The sequence below is a fragment of the Fukomys damarensis genome, unplaced genomic scaffold (genome assembly GCF_012274545.1).
Source record: "Fukomys damarensis isolate Sample0158 unplaced genomic scaffold, DMR_v1.0_HiC HiC_scaffold_39, whole genome shotgun sequence".
Classification (NCBI taxonomy): domain Eukaryota; kingdom Metazoa; phylum Chordata; class Mammalia; order Rodentia; family Bathyergidae; genus Fukomys; species Fukomys damarensis.
In genome coordinates, this window is record NW_022900951.1 from 12,866,402 (window position 1) to 12,879,351 (window position 12,950).

Genomic DNA, 12,950 nt, shown 5'->3' on the forward strand with positions numbered 1-12,950 from the left:
AAAAAAAAAAAAAAAATCCACCAGCAGCAGCCTGGACACGACCCCACAACACAAAGAGGAAGACAGCCTGACTGAGCAAGCCTCAGCTCGGAGATGGTCTAAGGCATGCCAGAGAGCCTCACCTAAGTGTGGAACTGGAAAAGCATTTCAGAGCTGTGTAGTGCTGTCCAAGTCGTCCTGGAATCACCACTAGCTCCACGTCCCCTGGGAAACTCCTAGTTATTTTGTTGCTGTTTTGCTTTTTGACACAAGGTCCCACTCTATAGTTCAGGCTGGCTTGAAAATCTCAAGGATCCTCCTGCTTCAGCCTCCTGGGTGCTGAGATTACAGGTGTGTACCACCATGCCCAGCTGTCCTAGTTATTTCATGAAACTCTTGCCAACAGAGATCAATTTTGTGTCCAAGTTTAAATCCTGGGAATTTCAAAAAGTTGGAAATATTTGCAATTATATAAGTGTGAGCCAACTGTTTTCACAGGTTTTTTAGAATGATTCAAAAAATACAATGGGTCTGAAAAAGGATAATGTAAGCCAGGCGTGGTGGCGCACGTCCATCATCTCAGCACTCGGGAGGCTGAGGCAGGAGGATCACCTCGAGTTCGAGGCCAGCCTGGGCTACACAGTGAGTTTAAAGCCCGAATTACGTAGTGAGACCCTGTCTCCAAAGTAAAAACCATACCAAACCCAAACAACAACAAAAAAGGATACTGAGAAAGGGCAGACATGGAACAACAAATAAGCAAAATGTTGAAAAACGTCCATGTTCACAGTCTTGCTCTGCCCAGTAAAACCCTTCATGACAGTGTCTGTCTCCTTCACGGTCCTGCCATTCACTTATCCCTGTGTTCAAACCCTTACTCCAGAGGACTTCAAGGGCCAGGCTGTCGTTTCAAAAGCTAGGTCATAGCGTCCTTCCGTGACAGCACTTTCTCCTAGATAGGAAGAAAGCTGGTCTTTGAGTGGGAAGCGATCGTGTACAGGCTGCGGTCCTGTCTGGCAGACACCGCCACACTCGCTCCTGGGACTCTGGACCACGGACACCCGTGAGTGGCCCTTTAGTGGCTCTTGCCCTTAATTAAGAGGTTCGTGTACTCTTAAGCTGGGGTTTCGAAAACCAAAACCGTTAATAATTACCCTTAAATGGCAAACAGAAGGAAATTCCCCAGTCGGGGCGGTGTGTCTGCGGACTATAAAAGCTCCTGGCCCTCCCGGCAGCTCACGCTGCTGACTATCGCCCAGCAGGTCAGTGGGGTCAGAGCAGCTCCTACTCAGCAATCTTGGCTCCTTTTCAGAAAGCAGGGAAGGACCCAAGGCTGGGAAGAGAGTGGGTTGGGGCCCTTACCGGATCACCCGTGGGCAGGTCTGCTCTGACGCTGCAGCCTAGCGAGCAGATGCAATTACTAAGGGTGGTGTCCACCCTCAGGGGCTGTCTGCTAGCAGGTGTGCACCAGAGGCGTTTAACTACCATCTAAGCAGGTCTCTGCCGGCGCGGGGAGGAAACCAGGGCATGAGCTTGCTAGGCCAGTGCCGGAAGGACTCTGCTGAAAACGTCCAGTGCTCTCTCTTCCTGTGCGGGAGCCTTTGGGGAGGCTCATGTTTCTCTCAGTTTCCAGGACTCCGCCATGGCTGCTAAAAAATCTCCCGAGGAACTCAAGAGGATTTTTGAAAAATATGCGGCCAAAGAAGGTGACCCGGACCAGCTGTCCAAGGAGGAGCTGAAGCTGCTGGTCCAGGCTGAATTCCCCAGTCTGCTCAAGGTGGGCATGGCAGCCAGCAGGAGGGCGGGGGACAGCAGGGCTCGGCCACCTCTGTGACCCTCTCAGTGCTCAGGGGTGTCTGGGCCCAGTCTCATGGCCAAGCTGCAGCAGGCGGAAGCAGCAGAGTCCTGCACACCCTGAACACCGCTAATGCCAGGCTCTAGGTGCTAGGCCCAAGCACTCCGTGGAAGCTCATTAAGGAAAGCAGCTTCGTAGGGCAGGGTGGCACACACTTGTGATCCAGCACTCGAGAGGCTGAGGCAGGAGGGTTGCTGTGAGTCTGAGGCCAGCCTGGGCTACAGAGTGAGTTCCAGGTCAGCCTGCATGACACAGCAAGACCCTGTCTCAAAAAGAAAACAGGTAGCAGTATCTGATTTCATCCTGTCTCTGAAACCAGGGCCAAAGCACCTTAGATAATCTCTTCAAAGAACTGGACAAGAATGGTGACGGAGAAGTCAGTTTCCAAGAATTCCAAGTGTTCGTAACAAAGATCTCCCAGTAAAGATGGATCCAACGAGCAGGCCAGGGACTTCGTGCAGCTTCTGTAGAAGCCACACTGCCTCCGGCTGAGTTCCTTACAATCGGATGACCCGGTCCTGTTTCCGTCAATAAAGAACTTCCCAGACAGACACCGCTGTCCTTGTTGGGTATTGACTGACAAATTCAGCGGATTCTGGGGAGGGGAAGGTTTTGTGGAAAGAATACAGAGGTACATGAAACTGACGCCCCACGTTGAACGTATTTGGGTTGTTTGTTTGCTTTGGGTTTTTTAAGACAGGATCTCACTATGCAGTCCAGGCTGGCCTTGAACTCACTAGGCAGCCTAGGCTGGTTGTGGATTCCTGGTGATTCTCTTGCCTCAGCCTACTGAGTGCTGGGATTACAGACCTGCACCACCACACCAGGCTCCTCATGATGAATGCATCATTATGTACTGCAAAGGGGAACTCATAAAATTAAAAAGTGAAAAACATAACAGTAGATTTAAAAATAACATTAATCAAGCTGGGCGTGGTGGCGCACGCCTATAATCCCAGCACTCGGGAGGCTGAGGCAGGAGAATCCCTGTGAGTTCAGACCAGCCTGGAATACATAGTGAGTTCCAGGTCAGTCTCAACTACATAGTGAGACCCTGTCTCAAAAATCCAAAAAAAAAAAGGGGGGGTAAAAATATTAGTCTAAGTCATCCAATTTTAAGATGGAATAAATGGGGCTGGGGTGTAGAATGCACGAGGCTCTGGGTTCCATCCATCCTCAGCATCACAAAGAAAAAGAAAAGATAGAAAGAAAAGAAGAAAAGCTTGGTGTGGGGCCATACGCCTCTATTCCCAACACGCTGAGAAACTGGGGCAGGAAGAGTAAAAGTTGCAGCCCACAATGGGCAAGTTAGTCTATCATGGTTTTCCTCCTCCTCTTCTCAGCCCAAGCTCGCTCTACAGAGCCAGTTTCTCCCTCATTCTTCACTTTTACTTTTTCAAATAAACTTTACTACTACTAAAAAAAAATGGGCAAGTTAGCAATTTAGCAAGACCCTGCTCAAAAATAATTTTGTTTTGATTTTTTAGATAGGGTCTCATTAGGCTGGCCTATAACTATGTAGCCCAGGCTGGCCTTCAACTCTCGGCGATCCTCCTGCCTCAGCCTCCTGAGTGCTGGGATAACAGGCACGCACCACCTCACCTAGCGTGGCCGTTGGTTTTTTACCCTAACTATACGCACATGCCAGGTGGGTCCATCAAATTGGTGTCCTCATTGCCTTGGGAGCCTGAAGGCCCTCCAAGGTGGCCAGCAGCACAAATGCCCACACAAGCACCCAGAGAGGGGAAGGCGGCTGTGAGGCAGGAAGGGAATCTGTTCCCAGAGTGGACAGGGCCATAGTCACCTCTGGGAGTTCAACCTCACAGACAGGGAGCTTCTACATGCTGTAAGAATCCAGGAAGTCAGGGCCGGGGATTTAGCTCAGCGGTTCGGTGTCCTGCCTTGCAAGTGCAAGGACCTGAGTTCAATCCCCGGTACCAAAATAAAAAACAAAAAAACAAAACAAAAAAAAATCCAGGAAGTCAGACTGGGCTGGGCACAAGATGAGTAGGTGACAGGGACTTGGAGACAGAAGGAAGACATATTTCAATTTGCTGCAATACACAGAGACAAAAAATTTCTGCAAGTTCACACCCAAAACTAATACCAGTGGTGTTGGGGCACAATTGGGCAGCTGGGGGTGGGGCAGGGAGAGCCGCTTCTCACTGGATACCTCAGTGTACATTTGGGCTCTTCAGCTACATGGATATGTGTCCTGCAAAGAGAACAAACGACCAGCCAGGTGTGGGGCACACTCCTGTAATCCCGGGCACCCAGGAGGCTGAGGCAGAAGGATCGCCACAAGTTCGAGGCCAGCCTGGGCTACATAGCGAGACCCTGTCTCAAAAGACAAGTCTCTTTCTAGTTTGTCAGGAGACTGTGAGCACCAGGTTGTGGATACTGCAGGCTGTCTATTGAGCTGACAGTGATACGGGGTTTTTGTTTATTCAATCAATGTGATATGTCAATTGGTTTAATTCCCAGGACAACACTATCCAGCCATGATCAATTATCCTTTAATGCCATTAAATGGACATTCTAATACTTTAAGATGTTCATAGCTTCCTTCTAAATGACATTAGTCTATAGTTGGAATGTCGTATACAGCTCATGCTAACATCCAGTGTCAGCCCCTGTTCAGGTATGAATCCGCCCCCCTCCAAACAAACACACCATTTCAGCCCCAACATACACAGGGCACCTTCCGTGGGCCCGGCTTTCGGGAAGAGCAGAGTGCCGACTTCCAGACCTCCGACCTCCTGAGCCGGACCCAGGGAAGGGTTAATGGAAACAGCAGCATTTCCACCGGGAAGCACGGGGCTGAAGCCGCGGCCAAGGACACATTCAACAGAACAGAAGAGCCGGGCTTGGTGGCACGTTCGCGTGATCCCAGCACTTGGGAGGCTGAGGCAGGAGGATCACTCCAAGTTCGAGACCAGGCTATACTACCTAGTGAGGTCAAGGCCAGCCTGGACCACATAGTCAGACCTTGTCTCAAAAAAAAAAAAAAAAAAAAAAACAGTACCAGCATTTTATCATTTAAAAAAAAAAACAAAAACCATGCTGGCCAAGATGAGGTGAAAAAGGAACCGGTACACTTCTAGAAAACAGTACGGCAGTCCCTTAAAAACTACCAGAACCTCCAGGCAGCTCAGCTGCAGCCCTGCTAGGTACACGGCCACAGGATGCAGAGTGTGCGTGCGCAGGGCCGCCGGGCGCTGTTCACAGTAGCCAGGAATGTGAAGCGGCACGGCGGGCGGGAGGAACCTGGGCAGTGCACAGGATGGCGCGGTACTCAGCCAGAGGAGGCGGTGTCAGGGCATCTTGGGGACCGAAGGCCATCTAGATGTCCCCAAAGCCTTCTGCGCTTTGGACTGTCTAGAGGCGAGCGGCTCAAGAGGGCGTGACCCTCCTCCGTGGATTGGCCCGCGATGGGCTGTGGGTTAGGAGCTGGAGCCTCATTGGACGAGGGGGGTCGCTGGGGGCGTGGCCTGGAAGGGTCCCTCTCCCGCCCCTCCCTTGATCTGTCCCTGCTTCCGGTCGCCCTGGGCAGAAACCACTACAAACTGTGAGCTCAATAAACCTCTCCTCCTTAGAGTCGGGGTGTCAGGGATTGTGTCTCAACCGTGAGAAAGTGACTAAGGCAACATGTTTTTTCTCATGTATGGAAGCGAAAAATAAAAATAATAAAAGTAGCAAAGATGACTGAAAGTACAAGAGGTGCATTTAGGGGGAGTGAGGGAGGTGACAGTGATGACGTGTGACATGACACCTCATGCATGGGGACATCGCAGACCAGCTCATTTACGTGCTCCACTAATGTGTGCTCAGAATTGTCATTAAAACCAGCAACCAAGCGGCGTCCCTCACCAACCTGCAAGGCTTGGAGCCCCAAATCGAGACAGAGTCCTGGCACATAGAAGGGCCTTAACATGCTTGTGCAGGGCGGTTCTGGACTATCTACTCTTTCTTGTTTTAGTTCTTTTGTTTTTGAGACAGGGTCTCGCCCTAGTGCAGGCGGGCCTTGAACTTGAGGCGATCCTCCTGACCATCTGCAATAGTTGGCCATACGTCTCACCAGTCCGGAGCCAGCAAGTGGAGCTGGGGGTGGGGGGGCCTTGTACCCCGCCTCTAAGGACTCCATGATGGGGACCTGCTCTGAACACAAGAGACTCTAAGTAATCTCTCTCCACTGACATTCAACCATTTCTCCTGCAGAAAATCTTTCAAGTGGTTGAAATGCCTATTTCGGAGGCTTTTCTCGTTGAACTCAAAATACAAAAGCTTTAAAATACATTAGCTTTGAAGTATGCATTTAGTGACTCGCTTGAAATTAACATTTAATTCCCCTCCTGATTCAAGGCTCTTAATAGGACCCGCTCCAAGCAGCGAGGTCTCCTTTCAAAAGGCAGAATCGCTTAAAGGGGCGGGGGTGGGGGGCAGGTTAAAATGTCCTGAGCCAGGGCCGGGGACTTAACTCAGTGATTCCGCCAACTGCCTCACAAGAGCAAGGACCAGAGTTCCATCCCTGGTACCCCCCCAAAAAAAGATGCCCTGAGCCGTCAGGCAGCGACCAGCCTACCTGGAAGGAGAATGTTTGTGGGGTATTACAGTTCTACTACTAGATGGCATGTGGAGGCACACACCTGGAATCCCAGCACTCGGGAGGCTGAGGCAGGAGGATTGCCATACATTTCAGGGTACCCTCGGCTACACAGTGAGTTCAAGGCCAGCCTAAACTACATAGCGAGAACCAGTCTCAAACAAATAAAAAAGCCCCATTAAAGTATAACTGGCAAATATTGGATATATTCAAGATGTACAAGATGAGTTTTGATATATACACTGTGAAATGATTTCTAAAATCAAGCTGACTAATATCCATTATCTCAAATAGTTACCTGTGTATGTGTGTTGACAACACTTGAGATCTACTGTCTCTGTAGATTTTAAATATTCAATACAGTATTTTTTTTTCCATTTTTCTGCATTTTTTAGATAGGGTCTCACTATGTAGTTCAGGCTGACCTTGAACTCCTGGTGATCCTCCTGCCTCAGCCTCCCAAGCACTGGGATTACAGGTGTGGGACAGTAACATTAAGCAGTCACCATGCTTATCTTGATCTCCAGAAGCATTTATCTTGTTTGTTTTGTTTAAGACAGGGTCTCGCTGTGTAGACCAGGCTGGCCTCCAACTGGCAGCAACCCTCCTGCCTCAGCTTTGATGGGGGGAGCCTTTTAGCCCATACCAACTTCCAAATCACCTCCAACAGATCTCTGTGTCAGTGTTCTAAAGGCTCTCATTCCTCAAAGTAATAAAAGTTGCCTCAGAGATTACACTAAGTGGGCTGTTTCTTTCAAACCTCTCTTCATTTGCATGCCACATAAAGTTGTTAAAAAATAAAGAGGAAATATTTCAAACAGGACTTCAACTAAAGGCAGGAAAACATAATGCGTGCATTATGCTTAATGAAGAAAGTACTATAAATTGCCCTTCACCTAAATCAGCTTTGAATTATAAGTGACTACTTCACAAATCTCTATCAGATGTAAAATTAATTCTAATTTTATAAATTCCTGGATCAAAAAGGGATAAATGAAGTCATGCCTATGATAAATAGCTAAAATTGAAGTGAACCAGGCCTGGTGGGTTCCAAGGACTCAGGGGGCTGAGGCAGGAGGAACACCACGAGTTCGAGGCCAGCCGGATTACACAGTGAGTCCAAGACCAGCCTGGAGAGAGACTTCCAGAGAGAAACAGCCTCTCCACGATTCGGTGTCCTGGCACTGGGACACAGTGGCATGAGGAGAAAAAGGAGGGCAGTGGGTCCCTGGGACCCTGGAAGGATCTGAGGCGAGAACTGAAGGCCATGAGGAGAGCGAAGAGAGAGACTTCAACAAAGAGCGGGGAGGCAGCAAGTAGTGCTCTCTCCCAGAGCCTAGACTCGGCGTAGGAAGGGCAGGTCGAGCCTGCAGACTCACAGCGACTAGTGGAGACCCCAGAGGCCTCCGCCGAGCACACCAGTGCAACGGAGCTGTGGATGCACTGGACTGCAGTGGCTGGTGAGTTATCCGGCTTCAGAGGTCACCCAGCAGAGGGTGACTGGCTGGTAGCCATCTTGGAGAGGGGCCAACTGAGCTCGGAACTCAGAATAGCTAAGGGCGGACTCCATCTAGTGGCTCCCAGTGTTTCAGAGCAAATGCCAAGTTCATGCCATCAGGATGTTAGGGAATAGAGCTCAGGTCTGCAGGGAGCCGTTCAAGCCAGCAGCAGGCACATGGGCTGTTGCAAGCTCAAAAAATCCAGTTTCAACCTCATAGCCAGAAACCAGCCTGAACTTGGGTGGAACTAAAGCTGCAGGCTGGCTGGGATTATCCACTACCCCATCCACCCTAAAGCTGTGGCTGGCTTGCTGGGCTTAATCACTTCCGCTCTGGACTCTACCCATGTTGCCTACCAGAGACAGCACAGACACACCTTGAATTGGACTTTATTTGCTTTTTCCTTTTTTCGTTCTTTTTTTCTCTTTCCTGGTTCTTGTTCTTGATTTGTTTGTTTTTTCTTGATCGTGTGAACAGAGTTTCTGGTTTTGCTGCTCCGTTCTGTTCTTATTTTTGTCTCTTCCTTTCTCTCCCACCTCTCTTCTTCACTGCTTTCCCAAAGGTTATACAATCTTCCTTGGTCCTGCAGCCTGGCTTCTAATCGCTTCGTCTTCTATCTTTCCCCTCTAACCCCTTTTAAATCTTTTACCCTAAGGGCAAAATCACCATATTAAGGGCTTATTTTTATTTATTTATTTTGGCACTGGGGATCAAGCTCAGGTCCTTGCGCCAAGGCAGATAGCAGAACCACTGAGCTAAATCCCCAGCCCTTAAGGGCTTATTCATTGTATACAATTTTCTGGCTTGCTTTAGCTTTTGTTATATAACCACATATCTAGTTCACATGGCTAGAGGTGGCAAATTCATGGTTACCACAGTTTGTCATTGTCTAGGCTGTGTTTGATGCTATTGTTATTGTGCTGATCAGTTTTTCTGGTATACTAAAACCTAAGTACCTAAGGGCCTTAAAAAAACTATAGGCCAGTGCCAAACAACCAGTAGCTGGGACAAGTGAGCCGAAACGTCTCATCCCCGATAAACTGAAGAGGTAGGATCCTGCAACAGACTCAAAACCCAAGCTCAAAAGCCAGCTCCACCTGGAAGACACCTCTGAGAAGTAGTCATTTCCTAAGGATTCAGAATACTGGCATTACAGCGACTTGCCATAAGCAATATACAAGCATCCACACAGGAATTAAATTTAAAAAACAAAAAGAAAATGAGAAGACACCTAAACAAGATGCAACTCCTTCCTTCGACTTCCAGCTTACCAAAGGCAAATCCAAAACACAAGACCAGCCTGGACTACACAGTGAGACCCTCCTGTCTCAAAAAACTAAAAACTGAAGAAAAAACAGTGTTGGCACATTCTGGGAAGCTGAGGCAGGAGGATCACAAATTTGAGCTTAGCCCGAGCAACTTAGCAAGACCCTGTCTCAAAATTTTAAAAAGGAAAAAAAAAATTAAAAAGGGCTAGGGATGTAGCACAGTGTCAAGGCCCTGGGTTCAATCCCCATTACTGCAAAAAGATTAAATTGAAATACTATCAAATATCACAATTTCAGATACGCATTTGCATCTCATCAAAGTGTTTTGAATTTCCTGTTTTTCCTCCCCAATACCATCATCCAAGTGTGTATGTTTGAAAACGGAATGTGGATCCCGTTTTCCGAGAGGAATGTCTTATGTAAATTCAGATTTTCTAGTAACCTTTTTCAACAAACAGAGAAGAAATGCTTAGTGTTAGGCAGATCCACATGCATTAATACTACATTGAGATCATTCTTGCTGTGGGCCTCAAAGGCCAAAACTATTCTAGCTAGAAAGTCCAAGGCACCATCAGCTACCCTCCACATCCAAAGACCCAAAGGCAAAGTCAGGTCAAGGTTGTCAGCAAGCTTGGCCTGCTGGTGGTACACACATGGAATCACAGCACTTGGGAGGCTGAGGCAGGAGGAGGCCGTGAGTTTGAGGCCAGCCTGGGCTACATAGCAAGAACCTCTCAAAGAAAAAAAAACAAGTAACCAGGGCTTGGGATTTAGCTCAGTGATGTCACCGCCTGCCTTGCAAGCACAAGGTCCCGAGTTCGATCCCCGGTACTGGGGTGGAGGGGAGGAATGCTGTTGGTTGCCTCGGGGGACTGATAAAGAGTTAGAACGGAAGTACACTAGATTTCTGGTGTCACCTCAGATGAATGTGAGGCAGGCCAGAAAGCCAAAGCTGCTGCCGAACCCACCCAGGATCTTCTGCAGCATCCCAGAACCTTCTATCACACTTTAGGGGCCAAGCAAAGAAAAAACACAGCAAAATCAATTTCACTCACTCTCTCAGGCACTCTCCGACTTAGTATCCACCTTAACTTGCAGAGAAAAATCTATTTCTCCTTTTACTTTCTTAATTAATTTTTTGTATGCTTGGTTTTTTAGGTAGGGTCTGGCTACTTAGCCCAGGCTGGCTTTGAACTCGCTGTGATCCTCCTGCCTCAGTCTCCCGAGTGCTGGGATGAAAGGCGTGCGCTGCCATGCCTGGCAATTTCACCTTTTATTGTGCCTAAGAGCCACCTCCTTTTAGGTCTGTCCTGGATGCCAGTGTCACCGTGAAGTTCGTAAGAAAGTACCCTGTGCATAGCGCCTGCCTGCCAAGGAAGTGTCACAACAGCACGAAAAGAGACCTGAGCAGCACATACGACTCACAAGGCTGTGGCTCTGCAGATCACCGTCTTCCCTCCAAGGGCCAGAGCGCCCATGACCCACCAAGTAGCCGGGAAGGGGCACAGCGTGGGCTCTGCGGCCAGAACTCTCGGGGGCAGCAGGGGTTCACTGTGCTTTCCTTGCTCACTGTTGTGCACAGGAGCCTTGGCAACACGGACTGTGCACGTCCCCTGCCTGAGTGGTTCCCTCTAGGGTCCCCTGCAGATGTGTGCTCGGGCGTGTGCAGGCGGAGACTCATTTGCAGCAGGATTTACAGTGAACAAAATAAGGGGCACAAGCTAAGCACAAGCCTGCACCACCATCTGTGGGGCACAAGCAGGGCAAGGGCGAGGTCTCGGAGGGCGGGTCCATAGCACGGTGGGAGCTGTTTCTCCCTGCCTCCCTGCCTCGGAGCCTGCTGATCATGGACTGAAACCTCTGTGAGCTGGAAGCCAAATAAACTGTTCCCCTTAAAAAACAAAAAGCAAGGTGGAGCCAGGCCTCAAGCATGCGTGACAGGTATTCATTTAAAGGAGAGCAGGGCACGGTGGCGCACACTTGGAATCCCTGGACTGCAGGGCACCGCTGCAAATTCAAGGCCAGCCTGGGCTGCACAACGAGGCCGTGCCTCAAAACTAAACTAAAATAAAATGAAAATACAGGCGTTAAAGGTGCAGTTCAGCAGTACCGCACATGCCTACTATGCACGAGGCCCTGGATCCATCCCTAACACCAAAGGGGGGGGATTACATACCCCCGCATGCATGCGCGCGCGCGCACACACACACACACACACACACACACACACACCTGGACTAGTAACCGAAGAACATGAAAGTGGTTGCCCTGGGGAAGGGAAACAGGCAAAGGTGGGCGAACGAGGGGTGGTTTTATACCTCTCCTGCAGGGCTGAACTGTCTGTGTCTAAGTTTTTCCTCCATGCACACCCACAGCTACTGAAGAACAGTCGAGAAAGAATTCACCTCACCAGCACTATCGGACAGTGGCACCTGCTGGCAAAATCACTTCCCATCCTGCAGTACATCTGGAGGGGAACAACTACTTCAGCTGTGATGCAGGAAACCCGTCTTGAGGAAAGCCAGCTAAGGGAAGCCTTTGCTGCTATCAGGCCTTCAGAGCCTAAGACTCAAGGGTACCGCAGGGTTAGAGCACAGTGCTTTGTCCTAGGTTGAGCTGAATGCCATTAAAGACATGAAGAGTATTTCAACACCCTTCCACAGGGGCATCGCCAGCATACAATGTAACGTGAAAACGCTCCACATGTAATACCCTTCATGGAGGGAGACGGACAGGGCTACCCACTTTTTTTTTGGTCTGCTTTGGTTTGGGGTTTGGGGGGGGGTTGTTTTGTTTTGTTTTTTGGTACTGGGGATAGAACTCGGGTCCTTGTGCTTGCAAGGCAGGCGGCGAAACCACTGAGCTAAATCCCCAGCCCCTGGTTTGGGGGTCTTTGAGACAACTTCTCAACTGTGTAGTTCAGGCCTTAAACTCACTATGCAGCCCAAGCTGGCCTCCAATTTGTGACATTTTCCTGCCTCAGCCTCCTGAATGCTGGGATTACAGGCATGGCTTGAATGCTTTAGAGGAAGAGGAACTGGCTGCAGATGAGGACCAGCAGCAGCATGGTTGTCACTTTTGTTTTAGAAAGATAGATGGCCACCAGTGTGGAAAACAGCGAGGCTGGGGACGATCTGGAGACAGGACAGCTCATTTATTTATATTAGCTGTTATAAATTGTTGTCACAGCCAATTGACTCCTTTCCTAAACATTAAGCCTGAAAGCTTCAGCAGAGAGAAATCAGTCCAGGATCGTGTCTTCCTTCTGAGCACAGACAACAAGACAGACTACCGAGAGCAACGCAGTCTAATATAGGAATAACAGGTAATAATCAATTCACATAGCATTTCAAATGTTCTGACATGGTAAGGAAAAATTAATAATCACCCTTTAGGCATAGAGGCAAGAGCCAGAAACCAAACGTCAGTGATGAGACCAAAAAACAAGCAGGCCACTTACCAAAGGGACGGGGGTGCTGGGCTCAAACTCTGTGGAATTAGCATCTGGAGATGAAGAAGAGTTCAGAAAGTCAGCAGTGCTGCTGAGAAGATTATCATCGGGGACAAAGTTCTGTCAGTAAATGTCACTGGCCAACCCACTCACCTTCCATGTCCAGGCAATTTCGCGCGAACTCTATCACAGCCAGCTGCATCCCGAGGCAGACTCCTATTTTAAAGAGCACATCTATCAATAAACAGACAGGGCTGGTATTTATTCACTTTTTTGTTTGTTTGGTTTTGGTTTT

The 12,950-nt window shown here is 49.0% G+C and overlaps 2 protein-coding genes across 7 annotated transcripts in view; one reads left to right on the plus strand and one right to left on the minus strand.

The window, feature by feature from the left end:
- The window catches only part of Ctps2 (CTP synthase 2), a 47,224-nt gene that overhangs the window by 13,751 nt on the left and 20,523 nt on the right, over nt 1-12,950 (minus strand). For all 4 annotated transcript variants that reach the window (XM_010643633.3, XM_033760266.1, XM_010643635.1 and 1 more), the window contains 2 exons: nt 12,809-12,871; nt 12,665-12,708 (listed from right to left, as the gene is read on the minus strand). In XM_010643633.3, the coding sequence (XP_010641935.1) occupies nt 12,665-12,708; nt 12,809-12,871 (107 nt within the window). The remainder of the gene's footprint in view (nt 1-12,664; nt 12,709-12,808; nt 12,872-12,950) is intronic.
- Nucleotides 983-2,429, plus strand: S100g (S100 calcium binding protein G). 3 transcript variants are annotated; one of them, XM_033760267.1, is made up of 3 exons: nt 983-1,042; nt 1,613-1,756; nt 2,154-2,429. In XM_033760267.1, the coding sequence occupies exons 2-3, from the start codon at nt 1,622-1,624 to the stop codon at nt 2,256-2,258; spliced, it is 240 nt and encodes a 79-aa protein (XP_033616158.1). In that variant the 5' UTR covers nt 983-1,042; nt 1,613-1,621; the 3' UTR covers nt 2,259-2,429. The 3 variants fall into 3 exon arrangements, with proteins under 3 accessions (XP_033616158.1, XP_010641933.1, XP_010641934.1); XM_010643631.2 differs by lacking the exon at nt 983-1,042 and adding an exon at nt 1,178-1,241 and having other exon boundaries at nt 2,154-2,428; XM_010643632.3 differs by lacking the exon at nt 983-1,042 and adding an exon at nt 1,236-1,241 and having other exon boundaries at nt 1,606-1,756.